The sequence below is a fragment of the Vitis vinifera genome, chromosome 9 (assembly GCF_030704535.1).
Source record: "Vitis vinifera cultivar Pinot Noir 40024 chromosome 9, ASM3070453v1".
Lineage (NCBI taxonomy): Eukaryota > Viridiplantae > Streptophyta > Magnoliopsida > Vitales > Vitaceae > Vitis > Vitis vinifera.
The window spans coordinates 10,370,273-10,395,981 of record NC_081813.1 but is presented as its reverse complement, the minus strand read 5'-3'; the positions used below and the strand labels follow the sequence as shown (position 1 = coordinate 10,395,981).

At 28.5% G+C, this 25,709-nt stretch overlaps 1 protein-coding gene across 1 annotated transcript; it reads right to left on the bottom strand.

Annotated features, from left to right (window-relative positions):
* Positions 1–815: 815 nt before the first annotated feature.
* Positions 816–2,464, bottom strand: LOC104880286 (uncharacterized). Its single transcript, XM_010656565.3, has 2 exons — positions 1,199–2,464; positions 816–1,091 (listed from the first exon to the last, which is right to left on the bottom strand). Exons 1-2 carry the CDS (start codon positions 1,953–1,955, stop codon positions 1,063–1,065), a joined length of 786 nt encoding a protein of 261 aa, XP_010654867.1. The 5' UTR covers positions 1,956–2,464; the 3' UTR covers positions 816–1,062.
* Between the last annotated feature and the right edge of the window lie 23,245 nt (positions 2,465–25,709).

Sequence of the window (25,709 nt, the reverse complement as noted above, 5' to 3'; positions counted from 1 at the left end):
CCCCAAATATGAAAATGCTTTAAACTGGGCTTTCGACCCGTCCAAAGCTCATAAGGCGTTTTAGCAGCCGCTTTAGTTGGCACCCGATTTAGGATATAAGCTGCCGTTTTGAGTGCTTCACCCCAGAGTTTTTCGGGTAAAGTAGAATGACTAATCATACTCCTTACCATGTCCTTAAGGGTTCGGTTTCGTCTTTCTGCTACACCATTCATGCTAGGTGATCCTGGCATGGTGTATTGAGGGACGATCCCACATTCCTCTAGGTATTTAGCAAATGGTCCTGGATGTTGTTCACCTGATCCGTCATATCTACCATAGTATTCACCACCACGGTCAGATCTGACGCTCTTTATTCTTTTGTTGAGTTGTAACTCAACTTTTACTTTAAATGTTTTGAACACATCCAATGATTGTGATTTCTCATGTATAAGAAATAGGTAGCCATATCTTGAGTAGTCGTCTATGAATGTTATAAAGTACTGTTGACCATTCCAAGATGCCGTAGGGTATGGTCCACAGATATCTGTATGAATTAATTCTAAGACGTCTGTAGCTCTATTGGCACCTAATTTCTTTTTTTTGGTCTGTTTTCCTTTAATACACTCAACACAAATATCAAAATCTGAAAAGTCAAGTGAATCCAAAATCCCATCGGACACAAGTCGCTCAACTCTAGATTTAGAGATATGACCTAGGCGTTTGTGCCACAATGAGGCCGAATTATCTTTATTCAATTTACGTTTTGTACCTCGTGATTCCATATGCAAGGTTTCATTATAGGACGGAACAATTTCCAACAAATATAGATTATCATAAACATTAAGTAAACCGGTTCCTACAGCATTTGAATTAATAGATAATGTAAATTTATTGTTTCCAAATGAACAACAATAACCTGATTTGTCCAAAATAGAAACTGAAATTAAATTCCGTCTGAAAGACGGTACAATAAAAGTATCTATTAAATCCAAAAAATAACCAGATTTCAATAATAATCTAAAGTGCCCTATTGCCTCTACTTCTACCGACTGACCGTCTCCGACATAGATGCATCTTTCAGCATCACTTGGTTTTCGGTAACTCAGGCAACCCTGCATAGAAACACAAATGTGAGTAGTAGCACCAGAATCTAACCACCATGTGTTTCTAGATACTGAAGCTAAATTAACTTCAGAACAGACCAAAGTAAGAAACATACCTTTCTTAACACGCCAAGCAGCATACTTGGTACATTCCTTCTTAGTATGTCCAGGCTTATTACAGAAGAAACATGTTACCTCAACTTTCTGTTTCTTTTGTTCTGGACCATTAGAAGCAGCAACCTTATTATCCTTATTCTTTCGTTTGCCCTTATCCTTGGAAGTGCTAGCCAGATGAGCACTTTCGGTCTTGTCTTGCTTCAATCTCTCTTCCTCTTGCACACAGAATGAAATGAGCTCATTAAGAGTCCATTTATCCTTTTGACAGTTATAACTGACCTTGAATTGATTAAATTGTGCAGGAAGAGATATGAGAACCAAATGCACGAGTAAATCATCAGATAACTCGAGTTTCAAAGCCTTAAGTTTTGAAGCAAGATGAGACATCTCCATGATGTACTCCCGAACATTACCCTTGCCTTTATACTTCATTGAAATCAAGCTTGCTAAAAGCGTGCTCGTTTCAGCCTTATCGTTTTTGGCAAAACGTTTCTGAATTTCCGCAAGGAAGTCACTGGCATTAGTAACCTCATCGGTTACCGCACCCCTGAAAGCTTCTGGAATGCCGCGCTTCATGATCATAAGACTTAGCCTATTTGAACGTTCCCACTTACCCCAATAAACCTCATCCTCTTGAGTACTTTGCTCATTGAGTTCATCAGGTTTGGGCATTCTCAAGGCCAAGTCTATATCCATGCAGCCTAAGAGAATCATCATATTCTCTTTACAGTCCTTAAAATTAGTCCCATTTAACATAGGGACATTATTGATGTTGGCAGATATAGAAGTAGTTGATATAAAAGCTGAATCGAGAACAAAATAAAATGAATCAAATAAACCATCATGCTCACATAAAATAAGCAATTAAACACATAATCTTTAAATTTAAAAGCAAATTATGACATTTCAAGATACCTAGCACAACATTAATATCAAGTCTTTGGACAGTAATATTAACTGTAAGTGGTACTCTTGTTGTAGTGATCAAACATTGATGATAAGTTATGTCAAATAATAAATCTATCTTTGGATTGATTTATTATTCACATTAAGTTACCTTTATAATCATCACATATTTATCACCACAAGTATGTATGCAATTTGACCAAATATTAACTTTCCTTTGGGCCAGTCAATACCCGCATGAATCACATACACACAAATATCTAACACCCCGAACAGACTAATCTACACGGAAGATGTCACTTTGGTGATTTTCCGCTTTAATTAGCCTATTTAAAAAATGCTAGATCAATAACTTAAATATTAATATCATAAAATGCTATTAAATAACAATAATAATAATAATAATAATAATAGTAATAATAATAATAATAAAAAAAATTTATCAACTCAATATTTCATAAATCTTAATCCATTGACATATATATATTAAAATAATAACTCAAAGAATTAATCAAGGAGTAGGCTCTGATACCACTTGTTAGTATTCAACCAAGATGAATACCCTGATTTCATATATACTGGAATAGTCTTGTTAAAATCAACCAAAAATGAATATCCTGATTTCATATATATTGGAATAGTTAACTGGGTGAATACCCTAACTACATATGTACTGGAATATTTAATAGGGTGAATACCCTAACTACATATGTACTGGAATATTTAACAGGGTGAATACCCTAACTACATATGTACACTGGAATCTCCTGATTAAAAACAATGAGTAGAAAAATAATAGCGGAAGCATACCTGAATCCATTGAAGGAGAAACCTTATAGGAAAAAAAAACCCTTAGAGATGGTCTTCCAATTCTAGCCACTAGATTCTGTGTCAATTTCTCTCTGAGAGGATTTTCAGAAATTGGAATGCGTAGTCGTAGAATGGGGACCATAACCCTATTTATAAACTGCTAGGGCAGTTTTAATTTTATCACAATTATATTTCTGCCCCTCATAGAAATAATAATTGTCTAATGGTGTCTACACAATAATCTCATGACAATTATACCCTTAAGCCAATTAATCAATTATTAATTAGATCACTATATTTAGGCTTAATTAAATGATAGCACACACATTTTAATTATTTACATGTGTGGCCCAAATTATAGATTAATTACAAAAATTAATCTAACATTCTGCAACAGAGAGAAAGAGCCATGATGCTTGCAATCTTCCCCAAACAAGTTGTAAATATGACCAAAACAAAAAGGCTCCGTGATTGAAATCCCCTAATGATGAACACATCAATCTTTAACCCATTTGAGGCTGAGTAAAAATGAGAAGAGGAGGCCAGAGATGAGGTCTTTAACTGTTCCACAAGAGCACCTGTTAAGAGACTTCTCGTCCACTGGGATCCCCAATCTGGAGTAGTAGGCCAACACACAATCCTCTCTCCTCAAGCACAAAACAGAATACACAATCAATCGTCCAGAGTAGATCCAAAAATATGAACCAGAGACAGGGAAATGGGTTGAGGCACCAGAAATGGATGAAGGAACTGAACAAAATACATCTTACCCAGGAACAAGTAAACAGAGTGAGCAAAACATTAAGTGAGCTCCCCTTTCATGCTGAAATCCAGGGGTTCATTGACCAGTAGTATAGTGGGATAGTTTATGACAAATATCAAGAAAAGTGCATCCATAAACTTCTACTATGGAAGTAAGCCATATTCAGACAAACAATGTAAGAGACAAGTAATGCATCATTACATGCTCAAACAATCATCCAATGCCCAGAAAATCAGAGACAACCATAGAAAATAGAAGATAAAGAAAACAGAGTCGTGAGTGGAAATGATCAAAAGACTATAGCAAACGTACCTAGAAATACTCTTTCAGATTTCCTTTTCTTCCTTGCTACCTTAGACTTGCCCTCCAAATTCCAGAGTTCCTTCCTCTCTCAAGCTCTCCCTTTTCTCAGTTTCCCCCTTCTTTCCTCTAATATTCTCTCATTTTCTCTCCAAGCTATACCCTCTCTGCAAGTCACAGAATGCCCTCCTCAGAAATATCTCCAGAGCAACCTAAAAATCACCTCCCTATCTGCCCCTAGCTTGCTGCCCTAGCTAGAGAGAAAAAACCCTCCTCAAAATATCTCAGAAAACCCTTTGAAAAACACCTCCTCCTCTGTAGAATATCCTTCTCTCTCTCATGCGCTCCCCCTAACGACCTCAACTTTTTCCAGAATGTTCTTTTCCACGTGTCATCCTTCCATAGCTCTCCAAAAAAACCCCGTTGATTCCCTATCAACCACCAAGGAGGCGACACGTGGCTCGCTGGAGCCCTCCACCTACAAAGACAAGCTGCACAAAAATGTGAGAAAAAAGAGTCCCCAAAATGGGGGTCTACGGTATTATTTCCTTTTGTATTTATATTTGTTGTTTTTTTCTTGCACCATTTATTGAAAATATGTCATTCAATAATAGATAAAATACATAATTTAAATATTTATCCTTAATTTAACTATTAATATTTATTTATTTATTATTAGTTTGAAATAAAGTAGAAGTCAAATATATTTATATGTAAACATTCATCGTGCGTCAATGAGAATGTAATGTCATAATTTCCAAAAATTCTCTCCATGTCATCATTCAATTTACAAAAGAAACATAGACAATACTTTTGAGTTAAATTAATCATCTCAACACTTTAGACAAACAAAGAAGACTACAATATTAAAAGAAATAATGCTACTAAGGAAACAACCAAATCGTATTTATTTCTCTGATAAAAATAGTTTTTGTGTACTATTTCTTAGCAATAAATAAAATTTTATAATATTAATTGGTTTTCTTATCAAATAATAACAATTTAAGTGTATTAAATAACATTAACATAAAATATCGATTATTAAGGACAATGTAGAATCATTTGGAGGAATTTTGTAAAATTAATAATCAAGTACTAAGCAACTTTAGCTTTGAACAATAATTCAACATTGAAAATTAGGTATTTAAAGAACATATGACCTAAAATCTAAATGCTAGATTTATATAAGTCATTTATTTGGTAAAAAAAAAACCAATTGAAAGTCTTAAAAAATGATTATTTTACACATTTATCCTTATATTTTATGGTGTTATTTTGAATATTACCTACAAACATGACTCAAAAATAACTTGAATGCAGAAAATAATAGGTCAAAATGATTTATACAGGATGACAAGTAGACATAGTCACAATTAATTTATATAATTAAACCTGTTGGTTAAATCACATGGCTGTGTACTTTAACAAAAAATTTTAAAAATATAGCTCTGTCATTGAAGAAATTCTTGTTTTAATTTTGACAAAAACCTCACCATTTGTATTTAAATATTAGACTCTAAAATCAAAACTTGGATGTAAGATAAGTATATTATTATTATTATTATTATTAGGCTATTGCAATTCGCAGGCACATGCAAGACTGATTCCAAGTCATGGGGAAAAGGATGCCAACGTGTACATGCGTTTTGTCCTTGCAATTATTACTAGGCGATTGCAATTCGCAGGCACATACAAGACTGATTCCAAGGATGCGAACGTGTAAATGGGTTTTGTCCTTCTAGTTCTCACAACATTGATTAGAAACTAAAATAGCGTGTCCTACCTTTCCCTGTGGACTTGAACATTTCTTCAAAGGGTTTTTGGCCATAATCTGAAACAGCGTGGGGAACTTTCCATGGAGACTTCAGTTTCATTTCATCATGACGTGTGAGCACAATTTGATATTTGATCCTACAATTTTCTCAAAAAGTACTAAAAAATTAATAAAAAAATATTTTTATATAAGAAAATTATATCCCAAAGATCCTCTTCTATGACCCTTGTCCTATCCTCAACTTCATCAATTAGGTTAAAAAAAAAATCAAAATATAAAATAAAATATATATAAGATTAAGAATGCATTCGTTTAAAGTGTTTTTAGTAAAAGTATTTTTTAAGGGAATAATTTATAAAGTGTTTTTTCGTAAAATACTATAAATAATTTTTAAAAATTTTTAAAAGTATTTTTTAAAATTGGTCAAACACTTAATTTATTTAAATATATATATATTTTTTTAAAAAACACTTAATTTAGAAGTTTTTATTTTTATTTTTTTATTTAGAATAATTGCTAAATGGAATCTAAAACTTGGGACTTGAAGTTGGTTTATGGGCGGTGACGGCGGGATAAAATTAGAAGTCCACAAAGCATGAAATGGCATTAATGATTGTCGAGTACTTGTTTTTCTTCCTAACTTAGTCCCCTCATTCCATCTACTACTCCTAACCTCTCCTCCTTTCCACTAATTCTAAATCAATTATGATGTAAGGCAACGTCCTCGTCATTGTTTCTATGTGATTCCATTCATCAGCTTCTTTCTACTGTCCCTTTTATTGACATTTATTTTCATACAAATCTACATTAAGAAAATTTTTTATTTAATGTATAAAAAAAAAATTAAAATTTCAAAACTAACCCAAAAGTTTGTAGACTTAGTAGTGTCTTATCAATTTAACCCAAAAGTCTAATAGGTCCTAAATTACACGATAGGTATGTGGACATATTTGAAATATAAAAAGAAAAAAAATAAAGATGCTAGTTGACAAATGTTTTTTAAGATGATTTTTTATTCTTTAGAATGAATAAGCTTGAACGAAATTAAGGAAAAGAAAAAAAAGTGTTAAGAAAAATGTTTTTTTTAAAAATGTTTTATTATGAAAAAATCAAATATAATTAAAATTTGTTAAAAAATTATTTATTTTAAATTATTTAACCTTGCCATGATGGAGAGAAAAAAGTGAATTGGGTTTAAATAAACATAAAACATAATTTATTGAATTTCAATTTATTTTTTATTTTTCTTTATTTTTTTCTTTCATTTTTTTCCCTTTATTTTCTTTATTTTCGTATTTTCCTTCAAATTTTTTGAAAATCAAACATAACCATAATTCACAACTATAAAGTAAAAAATAATTTCTAGTTATTAAAAATAGAAAATGCAATATTTTTTTAGTACATATTTAAATTGTTTTCTATTTTTATCACTTGTTTTCTAAAGCTTTTTTTTTATTTAAAAAAAATAGTTATACAAGTATAGAGATGGGTTGAAAATAAAGTATTATCAATATAACTCATTTTAAAAATATATTTTAAAATAGAATAAATAGATTAAAAATATTTCAAGTTCTCAAATAGATCTTTATTATGAAACCAATGTTTTGTTAATCTTGATTTTGATGATAACAAAACAAGGTTTAGAACTAATGATCATATTTCAAGTGTGATTAGGCAAGACGATTTCCAAAGTGGCAATCACAAAGACAAATCAAGCCAATGAGAAATCATGAAGAAGAAGACCACCTCAAAAAGAAGAGTTTTTCAAGACCAAATCTTCATAAGATCTCTTTGTAAGGTTGTTGGTGCACTAGGACTTTCATGCATTTCATTCTTTATTTATGCACCAAAATCATTCAAGAGTAATATTGTTTTAAATATCTTAAGAATTGGATGATTTCATGTTTTCAACTAAAACATTGTGTTAAATGATTTTCAAACTTGTGTTAAAAGGTTTTAAGTTGAAAAAGGTTGGGTGTTGAGCCAAAAAATGGCTCAACCGGTCGACCGATTGTGCTCGTCCGGTCGAGGACCGGTTGAGAGAGGCCAAAAAGTTTATCTCTCTCATAGTGACCTTATCTTCCCGATCAAGGTTGAACCTCAACTGGTTGAGGTTCGGTCAAGGTCCGGTTGAGGTCCGATTAAGGTCTGGTTGAGGCCCAACGGTCACCTGCCAAGCATTTAATGCTAACGGCTAGTCAACCGGTCAACCCCTAACTCGATCGGTCGAACCCCAAACGGTTAGTTTGACTTTTCTCTTCTATAAAAAGGCTCTAATTTTCATTGTTTAATAAGTTTAACCTTCCCAAATCTTTCTTGATTATATTTGAGCCTTGAAAGAGTATTTTTGAGTGCACCATTATTCCAAAACTTGCATATCTTTAGTGCACCATTCAATTCTAGTTTTCTTGTATCTTTTGAGCTTAAAGTTCTTGTGCTAGGATTTTTGTGAGATCATTCATTTGTAAATCTTTGAGAGGAAGTTTCTCAAGTGTGGGGTATCACTTGAGGGGTTGTTCAAGAATGGGATATCTCTTAAGAAGTGTAAAGGGTGCTTGGAGCCAAAATTCCAAGAGGGTGAATTGGAACCATAATCCAATTGTATTGCTTGAAGGCTTGGTTTGGAAGCCTTGAATTAGTGGAACCTCAAGCTCGGGATTGAAGCTAGAGGAGAGTGGATGTAGGCAGGGTTGCGCCGAACCACTATAAACTCTTGTGTTTGCATTCTCTCTTCCATACTCTTTAATTTATATGCAATTGTCTATATATTGATTATTATATACTTGCATATAATTGTCTCTTGCATTCACTTGTTTAAATTAGCGAAAAGAGACCATCACCCTATTCACCCCCCCCCCCCCCCCCCCTCTAGGTTGATTATCATAGGTTGGATTAGCCTAAAATTCCCAACATTTATATATATATCATATTTAAAAAAAAAAAAAAAGTTCTCACAAACTACTTTTCAAAAATGTTTTCAAAAACACTTCCCCAACATAGCCTAGGGTACCAATTTGGTATCTATTAACTCTCCGTACCAAATTTTCCATCTTCATAGTTGAAAGTATAAAATAAAAAAATAAAACATTGATTATTGGATATAAATAGTCCAATTAAAATATAAAGAATGAGATTAAAGGACAAATGAATGAAATTAAAGTTAAATAATGAAATCTAAATGTTCATATGATATAACTTGATTGATTTTATTTTTCAATTGATATCTCTTAGATGTTTTAGTGGGACAAAAAAAATATAAATCAATACCCATATACTTGTTTTATGGTTTTTCTATAAGTTTTTGACCAAAAAAAAAAAATTACTAACAAAAAGTATATTAAATATTTAGACATCCTAAGTTTTATTACAAAAATATTTTATTTTATAAAAGAGTTTTGTATTTCAATTATGCAGTAAAATCCTTGCCATGATGAGGATAAAACTTCAACATTAGAAGTTTATGTCAAATGAAGTCTTAATTAATCCTAATAAAAAATGTTTCATTCTGGATTAATCCTCCTTTTTTTTTATTACTCAAATTTCTGATTTGACTTTTGGCTAAGACATAATACAGATATTCCTCATTTTATAAAATTAATTAGTCCGTTTGATGGTCAAATCAAGTTCTTTTTTCTTTAAAAAAATTATTTTTTTTGGAAAATAAAATCCACTTTTTAAACATCAATCTTATTACTATTTTTCTATGTTCCAAAACGCACAAGCAATTTAAAAACTAATTATAAAATATCATATTCTAATTTTATTGTCAGATGTACATCAGCATTTCACTAAATTTGTGAAAAAGGCATTTGATTGTTTTTTTTTAAAATATATATATATATATCAAACATTTTAGCATGTGTTGGGGAACTATTTTGGAGAACATTTTTCTATTCTTCAAAACAAAAAACACATTTGATATTCAAAAGCTATTTTTTTGTTTTCTATTTTTAAAAACAAAAAATAAGGTGTTTAAGATAACATTGTTTAATTATCTTCTATTGATTTCACTAGTTTGTTGTTTCAAGAAATAATTATATTAAAATGATTAAAAATAAAACATTAAATATAAAAATTATTTTTAAAACATATTTGAAAATATTAAAACATTTTGTGTTTCCAAATAAACTTTTGTTTTACGAAAATTAAATAACAGTTTTCAAAAACTGTATTAAAAAAAAAATTATTTTTCAAAATTGTTTCAAAAAAACAGTAATCAAACAAGCTCTTAACATTCATTACATCTTCAATAATTTTATTACGAAATGTGATTTTCGTGTTGGTTCTTATTTAAATTTGGTTTAAAAGTAAACTTATACCTAACTCAAAAAATGGAGAACATATCCCAATCATGACCTAAATATAAAATTTTCCACGTACCCAAACCTCTCTGAACATATTCTCAGCATATCCTAGTCTTTGTAAAAAATATCAGATCATTTTAGGAACAAACTTTGTCTTTCTTTTTTATTAATATTACCTCCTTCAGTTAGCATGTCACAACACACAAAACTTAATTACTACATAATTAAATCTTAAGTAGAAACATTTTTAAAGCTTTCAATCACAGTTTCACAACAACATCATCCTATATAATTTATTAATATAATGGAAATTTTTAGGTATATATATAATTGGGATTAAAATTTATATATAATTTATTTAAATGAATAAAATTAAATAAAGTTCCAAATGTAACTGTTTTCCAATGAATTATTAAATGATTTTTTAGATTATATGATGAAAAAATAAAAATAAAAAATCTTAAAAATTCAAAAGTTCATTTTTAGGATGAAATTTATGATAACAAATTTATCACCTTGCTAAAAATTGTTTTAACACAAGTCAAACATACTTTGCCCCAAGAAACATCAACCGGCAAAATTTGTTTGGGCACTTGAAGTATCAGCGGGCAAATTTGATCCTGCACACACATTGGTTTGAGTAGCAAAAGTAGCATCCATGGTCATGGGAACATTTGCTCCTATGCATGAAACATCAACTGCTGGGAAATATATATATGTTCCATCCCACGAAATATTAATCACCAAATCTCCTCCACTACCCAAAATATATATATATATATATATATATATATATATATATGCTAGTGGAAGCTTCAATGTAAATATGTTGGTTCAAAAACAAATATAAAATAACTCATATTAAAGTACATGGAATTTTAATGTGGTCCCACCAATCATTTCTATTTTCACGGATGAAATTTTTTACTATATTGTAAAGAATATTAGAATAGAAGCAACATATATATCATTAGGTTTCTAAAATATCCTAAGTTTCTTTACTTTTTGTATTTACACCTTGAACCACGAGTTCTTTCATTCCATCGGGTGTCCTCTCCATTTTTCCTTATAACTCTATCCATTTTGTATAATCTTTACAAATCCATCTCTTTCAAAACCTTTTTTTCTCTCATGACCTGAAATATTTATGAACATATTTTTGATAACTTTTTTTTTTTATTATACAAAGAAATCTAATATTACACTAATATATAAATTCATATAGGAAATATTTTATATAATACTCTATATAAAAAGGAATCCATACGAATTTAAGACACTTTCAAACACAAAATCAAGTAAAGAATCAATTGGTGCATCAAACCCATGCACAACTAGCATTAACCTCACACATAACACACCTCCCTACTTATGAATAAATTTGGTCCCTTTCCAACATACTTTGTTTGAGTCGATGTGGCGAGACAAAAACAAACATATCCCCAATCTTATATGAAAAGCTCATTTCTCCTTAAGGATCTACAACACCTTTTTTCATCGAGTAACTCTCCTTAACAGTGTTAAAGGAAATAATCAAGGAGAGATATACTTTAAATTAAATATTCAAGGAGATACATAGAATCAAACGCATAAAGGGCAGGGATATACTCCCATAATTTTTTCATAAGTTTAGAGGAATCAAATATATACTAATAATATTTGATTCTCTTAATTCTAGGTTGTTTTCCTATACATATTTTTATTGAAAATGTTCTTTATTTCTTTTCTTGTTTGACTTGCCTATATTTTTGTATACAATTCCAAAAGCAAGCTATAGAAATCACAACTTCCATTGCCAAAATACACTAAACTTTGCATGGTAGTAGAGCTAAAAACTTGCAAGCCAAAATATGTTGTGTTCTTTATCATTTTCCACTTTTCCAAACACAAAACTTGAACTTGGTATTTAGTTGCTTCACCAATGTTCTCTAATTTCATCGCTATCAAGTTAAATACCACAAATTTCCTACTATTGTGAAACCAAATCACTCCCATAGTTCATGGCCTTGATGTTCTCCACCATCTCTTAAATAAGAAAAACCCAATTGATGAAATTAAGGATGAAGAGAGAAACAAAAGTCCTAACATGAAATACCAACTATGGATCAATAATGATAGACTTCTCACTTCATGGATTCTTGGAAACATAAAAGAAGACATTTTGAGCATAATCTTTTATGTTGAAACGACATATGAAGTATGAACATTTCTTGAAGAGAAATTGCTTCCCGTTACGATAAAAAAGAAAGGAATTTAAAAAATATGTTGGTAACTTTAAAAAAAAAAAACAGAGTATGGTCTTATGAAGAATATTTAAGAGACTTAAAAAATGTATGTGACAATCTCACCACAATCAAAAAACACTTCCATACCAAGACAAAATTTTCCAATTTGCTCACGACTTAGGACAAAGGTATGGAAAATTTCAATTTGCTATGCTTACTAAACCACCTTATCCTTCTTTTAGCTAGTTCATGCTAGCTCTTCAAGGACATGAACAATCACTCACCACCCAAAATAAGGAGGAGAAAATGTTCTTAGATCATGCACAAGTTTCCTTTAGATATATAACAAGTGGCTAAAATGATCAAGGGATCAAAGGAAATTTCAACTAGAAGGAAAGAGGATTCACACCCATTGGGTGCTATAATAGCAATCATAATCCTCAAAGCAATGATAACATTTTCAAATGGCCAAATAACAACACAACTCAACAAAAAAAAAAACATCAATAACAAAGTCCTATTGGCTCAAATTATGATAGTAAAGTAACTTGTCAAATCTATGAAAAAAAAATAACTAAATCATTTTACTATTGATTGTTGATATTAGTTTGATTATTCCTACCAATCTGAAGATTTTGCATAAGCTCTTCCTACTTTTGACATCAACAACCCAAATAATAAGTTATTTATTATTGATTCTAGTGATACCTAATATATGACAAACAATGTATTAAACTTTCTCATATTAAATCATATGATGGGAATGATTTTATTTATGTTGGAGATGTAAATAGTCTACCTATTTCTCATATTGGAGATGCTTGTGTTCTTACAAATGAAGGAAAATTGGATAAGATGTGTTAGTAGTTCCTAATTTGAAGAAAAATTTGTTATCTAATGGAAAATTTACAATAGATAATTTATGTACCTTTGAATTCACCTCATCTAGCTTTGTTGTTAAGGACATAAATCAAAGGACAATAGCAAGGGGGTATAAGAAAGGATAACTATATGCTTTGAATGGAAACTATCAAGAGGCATTTATTGCAATAAATAAAGGTGATTCATCTTCATCAATTTGACATCAACAACTTGGAAATCCAAATTCAAAGATTCTTTTCTTATTTAAGTAAAAGAAATTTATTAATACAACTCATTAGGTAACTAAACATTCTATTTATATTAGTTGTTAAATGATGAAAAGTTGAAAATTGTCTTTCCATTATTCAAATAAACTTTCTAAATTTTCTCTTGATAAGATACAATATGATTCTAAGGTCTAACTCTTTTGACTACAAATCAATGTTTTTGTTTTTACGCGATATTAATTCATGATTATCCATGATTCACATGGTTTTATATTTTGAAATGAAAATTTGAATTTTTTTTCAATTTTCATAATTTCTAAAAATTGGTTATTATTCAGCATAATCAAATTAAAGTGTTTCAATGTGATGGTAGAGCAGAATTTTTCAATTCTAATATATTTCTTAAGTATCTTCATAATAATGGATAAACTACATATTTGATGTCTTAGTACTCTTGAACAAAATGAAGTAGATGAGCAAAAACGCCAACATATTATTGAAACTAGATTGACTATACTCTTTCATGCCAACTTGTCATTACCTCTTTAGGTTGAAGTTTTTCTTATGGTTTTATATCTTATAAATAGGTTGTCTTTCTCAACTCTTAAAAATGTTAACCCTTACCTTAAGCTCTACAAAAGGTATCCTGGTTATAATGGCTTGTGAGTAGCAGCATGTCAATGCTTTCCATCACTATGACATCAAAGTGATTTGAAGTTTACTAAGAAGAGTTATCCTTGTATTTTTCTTAGATATAGTCAAATCCATAATGATTATAGATAGAGCATCAAACAAGGTGGGTTTATATTTCTAGACAGATTGTTTTTTTATGAAGGTTGTTAGGATAGGGCCTTAGAAAGTATGACATGATGTAACATATTAGAATCCATTAACAAATTTATTTATTTATGATTTTGGTTCCCTTTATTATCCTCTATGCATTAATTTTTTATATAAGCATTCATGACTTGGCTGCATTAGAAATTGCACAAAAGATAAAAGTCATGGGTTACTTACAAGATGATATGTAGTTCATAGTCGGATCATGGATTTAGGCAATTCAGCAAAAACTGTATTATATTATCTCTTAATTGAAGGTATGACTTATCTTAGTCATTGGGATGAGGTTTCCACAATGACTACACTAGTGTGTATGATTATACATTTGATAAGACCTATAATGAATCATGATATAAGGCTATTGGTTGTGACAATTCATTAAATTACTATACTACATAGACTTTCAACCTAGAAAGTATATTAAGCTTGTGCTAAAGTTAATAAAAGCTTTGATGTTTAGGTGAGACTCTAAAGTTGTCATATATTCCTTACAAATTAGGTCACTGTTTGATAAAGGATGGTGGTCATAGATATTCTCAAATAGCATGTCCCTTTGGGTGATCTTGAGGACATGTGATTGCGAAAACTAGTCATAACAATTCTTTTAGTGGAAATTGACATATGTTATACGGATATAGAGTATGTCAATTCATCACATAATAAAAGGATCTATAACTTAAGACTTGAAAGGTAATCTTGATAGATTGATAACACTATTTTGTTAGATTATAGACACTACTTCATGGAGGTTTGTATGTAGTAGATAGTAGGTGATGGACCCAAGCTTAGCCTCGTTGTAATTACATAGGATATTGAAGTGCGGTTGACTCTCTTTAATAGGATGTTGAGTTAACTTTAGAATTATATTTTGAGAGAGCCAATATTTTCTTATGGGTCCCAATAGTCCCTACTCAAGCTCTTGTTTCATGGTGACACATTTGCTAGAGGGATTTTGGGTTTTTGGTTCATGAGTGTGCATAAGGGGATTTTGGTAAAAAAAAATAAGGTTATGCTAGATCTTATGAATGATCTTTCTAGATTGTGTTAATTAATTAATTGGAAGTGACTAGACCTAATTAATTTATTAAAACCCAAGTGGGTTAGATTAGGTGATCCAAACCCAATTTGGGCTCAAGTCACTTGAGCCCATAGGAAAGCCTGTAAATACCCCTTTAGGATATATATTACATTGATGTTGTCTGCTATAACTTACAAAAAACAAAAATAAATTGTTTTTTTTTCTTCTATAGATGGTTTATAGTTTGTTAAGTTCATGCATTTCCAACAAACTGTGAGATTGAGCTATTTACCTCATCTTCAATGTCAGCTTCTATATTATATGTCTTGTTTAAACTCCAATTACACCAATTCTTCAACTCTAGCACCTATTTCAGCAACTCTAGTTGCAGAGCTATCTCTTTAAAGATATGTGATAGAAAATCATAATATATTAATGATATGAGAAAGAATGACTAGTGCAACAATGGATGGTTGTTTGTCACACTTAGAGGCTTGGGTAATGATTAAAGCCAAAATATGTGCTTCAATGCCACATATATTATATGATTTCTACTATATAAAAAGTTCGAGCACAACTTAACTTATATTGATAATAAGACTCTAGTTATGGATTTAACATATATTTTGAGCTTAATTTTAGGTTTAAGGGGGGCAAATAATACAAGTTGTAAGAGTTAATTTCAACCAAAGGAGTGAAGAGGGTCAAATATGCATTAAAAAAAAAAGACTTAAGACTTGTGAAATATAAGGAGACCTAATCAAGTAAAAAAATCGAGTGAGTCATGTGCATGAAAAGATAAGCAACAAATGTTATGAAAAAACTTAGAGAAAAAGCAAACATGAGAAAGAAGGTTGGAGGCCATAACTTGAAATTCAACATAGGCATTCAAAATCTAGCACCAACACATATCTTCAAATTGAGGTGAATTCTAGAGTATTTCCTGAGATCATTTTTAGGAAATTTATATATCATTTTAAATCTTGAGAAGTCAGAATTCTAACACTTCAAATGATACACAAATCAAAGCTAAAATGAGGAAGTTGTGGTTGTTTGAACTCAATAAGTTAAAACATATGTTGATTTCAAATTTGAAATTGTGAATTTCAAATGCAATTTACTTATTGAAGCCAAAATATGTGCTCTAATGACATATATTTGATATGATTTATGCACCATAATATACTCAAATCATCCAACTTGATCAAAATTGTTGCTAAGGCCTTAGCCATGAGTTTAACTTGTATTTTGGAGATTTATCTCGGGTTTAAGAAAAGAAAAAGGTGCAAGTTGAATCGCTTTAGATTTTGAAAGATTAAGAAAGGGTTTAAAAGAGGAAATGAGTGAGTTAAGACTCATGAACTATGAGAAAAGGCAAGCAAACATGGATAATGAGGCATGAAACAAATTCATCAAGTTGAATGGAAATTTGGAACACAAAATTTGGTGACAACATGTACTCTGATTTTGAAGAAAAATTTGGAGCATTTTTTTAAGTCCATTTTAGGCAAACTATATATCATATCGAAGCTCTAGAAGTCAGAAATCTAACGCTTCAAACGGTGTGTAAATCGGAGCTGAAACAAAGACGTTATGACCATTTGAAGATAATTATGTAAAACTAAAGGACCATTTCGAAATGATTTTGAAATTCAACTTATGAATTCAAAATCCAATTCGAAATGACCCCAATTTTGAATTCACACACTGCCACATTGATAGTTCACTTCCTCTACTTCAAGAATTGCATCTTGGGCACTTCATCCACCCTAAGCGGGCCCCACTCAACTAGAAATTACTATTTTATTAATTTTTTAGTTATTTTAGGTAATTATTTGTAAAATAAGTGGCCAATAGGAACATGCCACATGTTAGGTTTTTTTGGTAAAAACTATAAAAACTCCATATTTAGGTTTTCTAAGGAGTTCTTGATTTTTTTGGAAGAGTAGAGATGGCTTGACAATTCTTGGGGGGGAGGGGGGAGGGAAGAAGACCTTGAAGGTTTTTCTTGGTTTGTTGTTTTTTGTTTTTTATTGAATATATATATATATATATATATATATATATATTAATTTCTTTGAAATCAAAATTGGTTTTTTATTTTATTTTTTATGGCCTATGTATGTGAGGACATGCCTATAAGAGGCCAAAAAGCCATCTTCAGGTGAAACATAAAAACCTAAAGTTAGATCTAAAAAGAAACAATGGGTGAAATCGGATTAATAATGAAATGAATGAAAGAAAGGTTAGGGAACTAGTATTGAGATCAAGATACCCTCTAAAGTTAGTTTGACTTAGGAGATGATATAATCGCATATTCCTTTATACTAGGGATTCTTGATCTCTAGTTATCAAAGGTTTTGTCATTGTTATCTACCCTAAGGCAAATCTACACATGGTGGTAAAAGCCTAAAAACCTTAGACCTAACCTAGATTTCATGTCCATTCATCTATCAAGTAATTCAATGAAATAAAATATTAAAAGTTAGGATATGAATCAACTTTGAGATATGGAACTTAGGTTGATCTAGTTAAACCACACATTTTGATTACCCTAAGACTATTAAATCATATACCCTTATTTCACTTAAAGGTTTATACTCGAAGTTGGATTGTGGATCCCCAATCTTAATTAATTGAATTAAATTAAAAATCAATAATTATTCTATAATTTAAATAGGTTTATTTAGGAAATTTTCATCCATATTTTATTTTGATTTATTTGAATTAGATATTTTTTTTTTACCTTTAATAAGTAATTAATCTTTTGAATCTAAGAACAAATAAACATATTAGAGCTGATCTCAGAGGACGACAACCTAGAATACTAAAAGGCCGTGGTAACTCTATCTTTAGTTTTTCTTGGCCAAAGTTTTCATCTATTTAGGCTTTAGTATTTTATTTACAACAAAGATTTATGGTCACTTACTGATTCAAAATCATTCTAATTTCAAATTCATCCACTACCAAATGAGATCTAGCTTTATAATTTGAAATTGACGCAATTTCAAATTCATCCACTGCTACTTCGTGATTATGCCTCTCCATCTTGAACATTGTATTTTTAATTATTATCCTTTAGTTATTTTTAGGAAATTATTTTGAATTAAGTGGCCAATTAGAAGGTGTCACATGTCTCTTTTAGGATTAAAGGGTTGAACTATATATATATATATATATATATATGCTTTGTGTTAGAGTTTGATAATATATAAAACATAAAGGGAGAGGTTAATCTTCTTCTTGAATTATTCAATAAAGATTTAGTTTTTTTTTTTTTGTTTTTTTGTTTTTTTGTTTTTTTTTGGCAACCAAACATGGGCTATGAAGAGAAATCATCTACCATGTTTGGTTAACTTGATAGATCCAAAGATACTAAGAAGGTGATGAATATAGAGAAGTAACAAAAGCATGGTAAATTTTGGTTTTCTTTATTTTATTTATTTAATTTTTTTTTTTTGAAAGTTTGAACTAGCAAAATAAATCCTCTATGTTAGTTCACCCTAGATAAGGTGTAGAGAATTCTTACCAAGATACTAGTGATTCTTAGGGAGATCTTAGTTACTAGTTACCTCAATTTGATCCTACTATTAATATGGATATAGGCTTCTAATTGAATGGAATTAAAAACCAAAATTAACCACTTACCTTATTTAATTGATTTAAGATATCTACCTTTAAAAATAAAAATCTAAGTTTTCAATACAATATTTGCCCCAAGATTCAATTTGATCTCAAATTGACTTTGAATTTAAATCTTAGCTTTTACAATGCCCTCTCTCTTTAAGGATTCAACACTTGATTGTGAAACTCTTCAGGATATTTTCTTTTGTTTTATTTATTTCATTAAATATTTTAGGAAATCTTTATTTGTCTTCTATTATGATTTATTTAAATTACAAATATTTTAGGAAATCTTTATTCATATTTTATTTTTATTTATTTGAATTGGTTGTATTACCATTGGCAAATAATTAATCTTTTAACTAAAAATAATTGAACATATTAGAGTTGATTTCTAAAGATGATAAACTAGAACACTACAAAATTGTGATAAATCTATCTTTGGTTTTTCTTGGCCAAGACTATCATATATTCAGACTTTAGTATTTTAATTACAATAAAGATTTTTGGTTAGGCAACATCACAACTTAGTTTTACTTATAAATCTTTTTCTATCATCTAATTTTAAAACTAGACTAGGACTCTCTATATTATTATTAAAGTGTTGTGTTTTTTTTTTTTTGTTTTTTTTATGTTAATATGATGATGGTCATAAAAATGTTGCTTACTTTTTTTTTTTATTATTGAACTATTATTTATTAATTTTTAGATATAATATTGGTATGAGCATTGTTAAGATAGAGCCCTTAAAATCACTAAAGGATGTAACAATAATCGAATTCATTATTTATAATTTGATTTCAATTTCCTGATTTTATCTATCATAATTCATGCATTATACTCTCTAAGCATTCAACCTTGACATTTCTTGCATTATACAGGACTTGAGTGCATTAAAAGTTGCATGAAAGATTCAAGTCATGAGTTACTTGCAAGTAGATGAATTGTTCATAGCCGGTTCGTGGATTTAGGTAATCTATTTGATGTTGTATTATACTACCTTCTAATTAGAGGGATGACTTATCTCAGTCATTGAGATGAGTTTCCTAAGGTGAGTGCACTACTATGTGTAGTTACTCATTGGATAGAACCTATGGTGAGTCATAATATTGGCTATCAGTTAGTCATGATTTCACCAAGCTACTATATTATATGAGCTCTCAACCTTAAGAGGATGTTGAGCTTGCATTAAAGTCTTCAATGGCTTTGACCTATAGGTGAGACCCTAAGGTGGTCATATATTCATATGGATCGGGTATAGGTAGCAAGTTGGTGGCAATAAGTATACACAAGATAGGCACCAAGATATTTCATGGGTTTGAGACAATGTGTCTCCTTAGGTGGTCCTAAGGATATATGATCAGGAAATCTATAATCATAGTAATTTCTTAATTATAATTTAACACATGCTCTTAGAAGGTTAGAGTATATCAATTGATCACATAATAAGAGGATCTAAGGGAGCCTGTATTTTCTTCTCAAACTCTTATTCCTTGCTAGCACATTTATTGAGGTGTATTTAGGTTTTTTTTATTCACATGTGTGCATAAAGGTGTTTTGGTAAATATGTAAGATTGCATAAGAGCTTGTGAATGACCTTTTTGGACTGGCCTAATTGATTAGTTGAAACCAAATAGGGTTGATTAATCAATTAGGACCCAAGTAGGTTGGATTAAGTGACATAAGCCTAAGATGGGTTCAAGTCACTTAAGCTTATAGGAAGCCTATATATACCCCCCTTAAGGATTAGGGCTATACACAATTCCTTCCTATTCACTTTAAAGATAAGAGAGTCTTAGCCACCATCCTTCTATGAGGTTTCCAGTGCTAGGAGCAAAAGATAAAAAGTGACTAGGCAAAAGATCTCTTAGTCTATGAGATTCATATTCATCTTTCACCTATTGAAAACGGTATATGAATATATAGATTTGAGGCAAAGCACTTTAAACCTCTAAATCTAAGGTTTTAATACGCTTATACTTATGTTGGTTAGATCTAGAGAGCCTTAGGAAAAGTTTTTCATGCGCCTTAATGATTTAGAGCTAGGAATGGAGCAATCTAGGTATTCGCAACAAGCATACTCTCTCTCTCTCTCTCTCTCTCTTGTTCATTGTCTTTTCTTATTGTCTTTTTTCTTTTGATTTGATTAATGGTTGTGTATTTTTCTTTTGACCTTTGTCATATTTATGACAAAAAATAGGGAGGAGTATGCAAAATTTTCATTTATTTATGAGCATAATGGGAAACATGTTTGGATTCATGGGCAAATTTTTTAAGAAAAAAAAAGAATATTTTTCTATTAGGGGAAATATACATAGATGCTTATGGGAGATATCCGTGTAGTATTCTTACACACAATCTATTTTATGGGTACTTTATTGTTTGAGTGTGTTTCAAATGATTGATTTGTGTAAAGATAGAAAGAAGACCAAGCATTCTTATCTTTTAATTTATCTTTGGTGAAGATTGGGTTGAGTCAAACTTTAGGATTTTAGTTTGAGGAATTTAGGGAATTCTATTATAATCATATTTTAAGTCCCAAAATTGCTAAAATGGAAAATTTTTAATGTATTAGTTTATGTTATCACAAAGATAATTAAATTGTTGCAATCATGGTGATTATATATCAAACTACTATAATTGTGGAGAAGTGATTATTCTACTGTAATCATCATGGATAAAGTACAATGTTATGATATGTTGACTGGGAGTAACTATTGGTCCTTCCATGAAATACCATAACATCAAAAAGTAATTATTGTGTATCTAATATATCAATACTACATGACGCCTTAATTAAAAAAAATGTAATAAAATACATCAAGCATAATTTGATAAAAAATAAAAAATAAAAATCAGTGATTCTAATTATATACTATAAACTATAAAATAAGACACACCAAAACAACATGATTTAAGTAATTCTTCGATTTTTAAGGGAGATTGGATCAACCCTCTATATGAAAATTTTCTTTATTACATAAAGTATAAAACCAAATGAAAATGCTTTAAAGTCATTATTCTTATCTTTGAAAATAGTATTTGTTAGCATTTTTTCCATAATGTATGGTTATTAATAATTATATTTGTGTAATGAATATATATTCATTTTTTTAAAGAGTAAATCAATTTATAGGTAGGTGAACTAGTTGATAGAGTATTCAAACGAGTCTTATTTGTAGAAGACTAAAATTATAAATGGGGAGTTAAGAATTCTTTATTTACATGAATATGGTGTTACAACTTTCATAACCTCATTATCATGAAATTTATTTGTACATAAAGTCTATGAGTAATGAAGGAAGATGGACAAGTATAACCCATAAAGTCTATGGTAAGTCATCACCATCGATTAATTTGTATATAATGTTGATAAATGAAAAGTATGACTTTCATATAGTCTTTGATGAGATAACTAAGAATTGTAAATGTCTTTTATAAGATTAAGGTTCTAAGTGACACTCTCATTTTTATGTTTTCCAATTGTTTTACTTATAACAACATACACTACACAAGTGACTCATCTACTTATGAAATAGTGAGTTGAAGATCTTGACTAAAAATAATAATTCAAAAGCTCATTCCAGTTCACATTGAAAGTATTTATTGACATCATAGATCAAAGTAAGAATAAATTATTATTTTATCATTTCTTTAGTGCTTGAATCTATTATATTTTGATATAATCCCTAGTAGTAATTAAATAAATAATCATTATTATTATCTTAATATTTAACATTGAACGTGTTTAATTAAAGGCACTACAAGAAAACTTATTTTTTCCGACAAAAATTTAGGGGCGAATTGTAATTTTGTCGCTAAAAATAACTTTTACCGATGAAATTTTAGATATTGTTGGTAATGTCAAATTTCTGAAAACTTTTTGTAACGAATTTGAATTTTTCGTCACCAATAGACATGGCAGGAAAATTTGGCGGCTTTTTTTTTTTATGCAAATGCTATTGTGATGAAAAAAAACTATTTGCCAACGAAAATATTTGTTACTAAATACAATTTTTTTTTTACGAAAATAATTTCCTTACTAAAAGTTACAACTTTTTATCCATATTTGCTTACAAAATTGTTTCATCAGTAAATATATTATTTTCTGACAAAATCAGTAATTTTGTCACTAAATAGTGTTGCTAAATTGTAATAGTAATAAGTCATATTGACAAATAGATAAAAGATTTATGCTATAAAATAAGAGAGAATTATCTTTTGGGGGTAGATGGGCCCCAAAATTAACAAAAGGTCCATATAACTCTTCAAATTGAGTTGAAGGATATGAAATAGTAACGGACAAATATACCCTTTAAGAATACATATAAAATATTTTATAAAATTAAGTTAAATAATTTTTTTTCAATAATTTTTTTTTTCAAAAATACTAAATTAAATAAAAGTAGTTTTCAAAAATATTAAATTAAATAATTTTTTTAAATATTAAATTAAATAAATTTATTTTTAAAAAATATTAAATTAAATAAAAGTATTTTAAAAAATATTAAATTACATAAAGGTATTTTTTTAAATATTAAATTAAATAAAAAAATATTAAATTAAATAAAAGTATTTTTCAAAAATATTAATTTTTTTTCTCAAAATCAACAAAGGGCATTTTTGAAAATACTGAAAGATGATATCCTTCAACTCAATTTTCATACTTTCATTGGGTCTTGGGCTCAATTTGAAGAGTTATATGAACCTTTTGTTAATTTGGGGGCCCATCTACCCCCAAAGCATAATTCTCCCATAAAATAATATAATACGTATTTTTTTAGACTTGATATTTAAATTATAATATTTTATTTATATATAATAATAATAATACTAATTAAAGATTCATAAAATTAAATACTAGAATATAGATTTATAGAAATTTAAATGTTTTGTTATGTAATAATTGTTATGAAATAATAAAAAGGTAAATTATTTAAGCAATTAATTTTTATAGTGTAATATATATGTTATATTTTTTTTATATAGATAATAACAAATAATCCAATATATAACATAAATTTATTTAAATTTCAATATTATTATTATATGATGTTAACTAAACATAAATAATTTTAAATATTTTTTATTATACAATGTAAAAGTTATTTTGGCAAGTTTAATATAGTATTGAACTTAAATTAGCTATGAATAAGTAATGATAGTCTAATTTGTTCTTATTCAAAATCATGCCGTCTACTCAAGAAGTAAATTTATACTAATATTTAACTACCTAGTTTAAATTAATAGATTTTTATAATTATTACTTGGTTTTTAAATAGTTGTTCATAATTGAAATTATAAAATAAATTACCTAATGTCTATAAAGATGTTATATTTGCATAGAATTTCAAATAATACTTGTATGTATAAAAAATATCATATATTATCAATACATATATGATTGCAATTAAATATTATATGATATGATATATGGCATTATATCTAACTACTATAATATTAATAACAAAATAAAAAATGTGCCATATATATATATATATATATATATATATATATATATATACACATATTATAATGGGTAATGAAGAAATTAATATATGAATGATATAAATTGTAATATTTTATAATAATCAACATTATTTGAAGGCATATTTAATATTAAAATGATAATTTATTTACTGTATTATATGTGAATAATTATTATATTTTTTTTTCATTCTGATTTTTATGCTTTCAATAATAAATTAAATGGAAAATAAAATTAAATATTTAAAATTAATAGATTTATTAAAACTTTATCTTAATATTTTAGTATTTAAAATGTATATAAAATTTAGGTGTAAACATAATTATATATAATGTAGGTACTTTAATAACTCAAATGAATGATTATCCTAGTGGTGTATAGTTAACTTTGTAAGCTTGGGAAGTCTTAACACTTTATTGATCTCATTATAAATTTTTATTTTTAATTGTTAAATATTAATTTATCATAAATGATTACTTATTAAAAATAAAATCATAAATTATATCACAAAATAGTAAATGTTATACCTACTAACTTGTAAAGAAGTTTTTATATTTATATACAATTTTTTAATAAAACATGTAAAACAAATATAGTTATAAAAATAATTGTAACATATCATAAAATAGTATATCATTTATATTTATAGTGTTTTATTGTATTTGATATTTTTGTTTGAAATATAAGAGAAAGAAAATGAAAAAAGATAAAGATGACATGCTGACACGAATTGTTGCACTTAGGCTTATTCACTTTGAAAGTAAACTTATACTAATATTTAATTACCTAGATTAACCTCATAGAAATATTTTTTAAATTATTGTTTAGTTTTTAAATAATTGTTAATATTAGAAATTATCAAATAATAACCTAATTTTTGTCAAGATATTCTATTGACGTAAATTCCAAATATGGTTTATGTTTATAAAGATATCATATATCATTAATGAATATATGGTTGTAAGTTAAATATCATATGATACAATACATTGTACCATATGCATAACTACTATATTATTATTTTAGAAAAAAAATGCATTATACATTAGTAATATATTATATACATAAAAAAAAAATTGTAAGGTATCTAACCACTTCCTAATTAACAATTGATTATTTTAATTTTTAAATAATTTTATGATGTATTAATGATCTTTAGCTTAACTACTAAAATAAGATCATATATAAATTATACCACAAAAGTAGCAACTATTATAGCTACAAATTTGTTAAGGATTGTTTTACACTTTTATATGTTTTTTAATAAAATATTTAATCTATGATTTTTATTCCTTACTTTAAATTTCAATTTTTATTTTACTCTAATTTCTAATATATAAATTCTGATTTTAAAATTTTAATTTTTAATA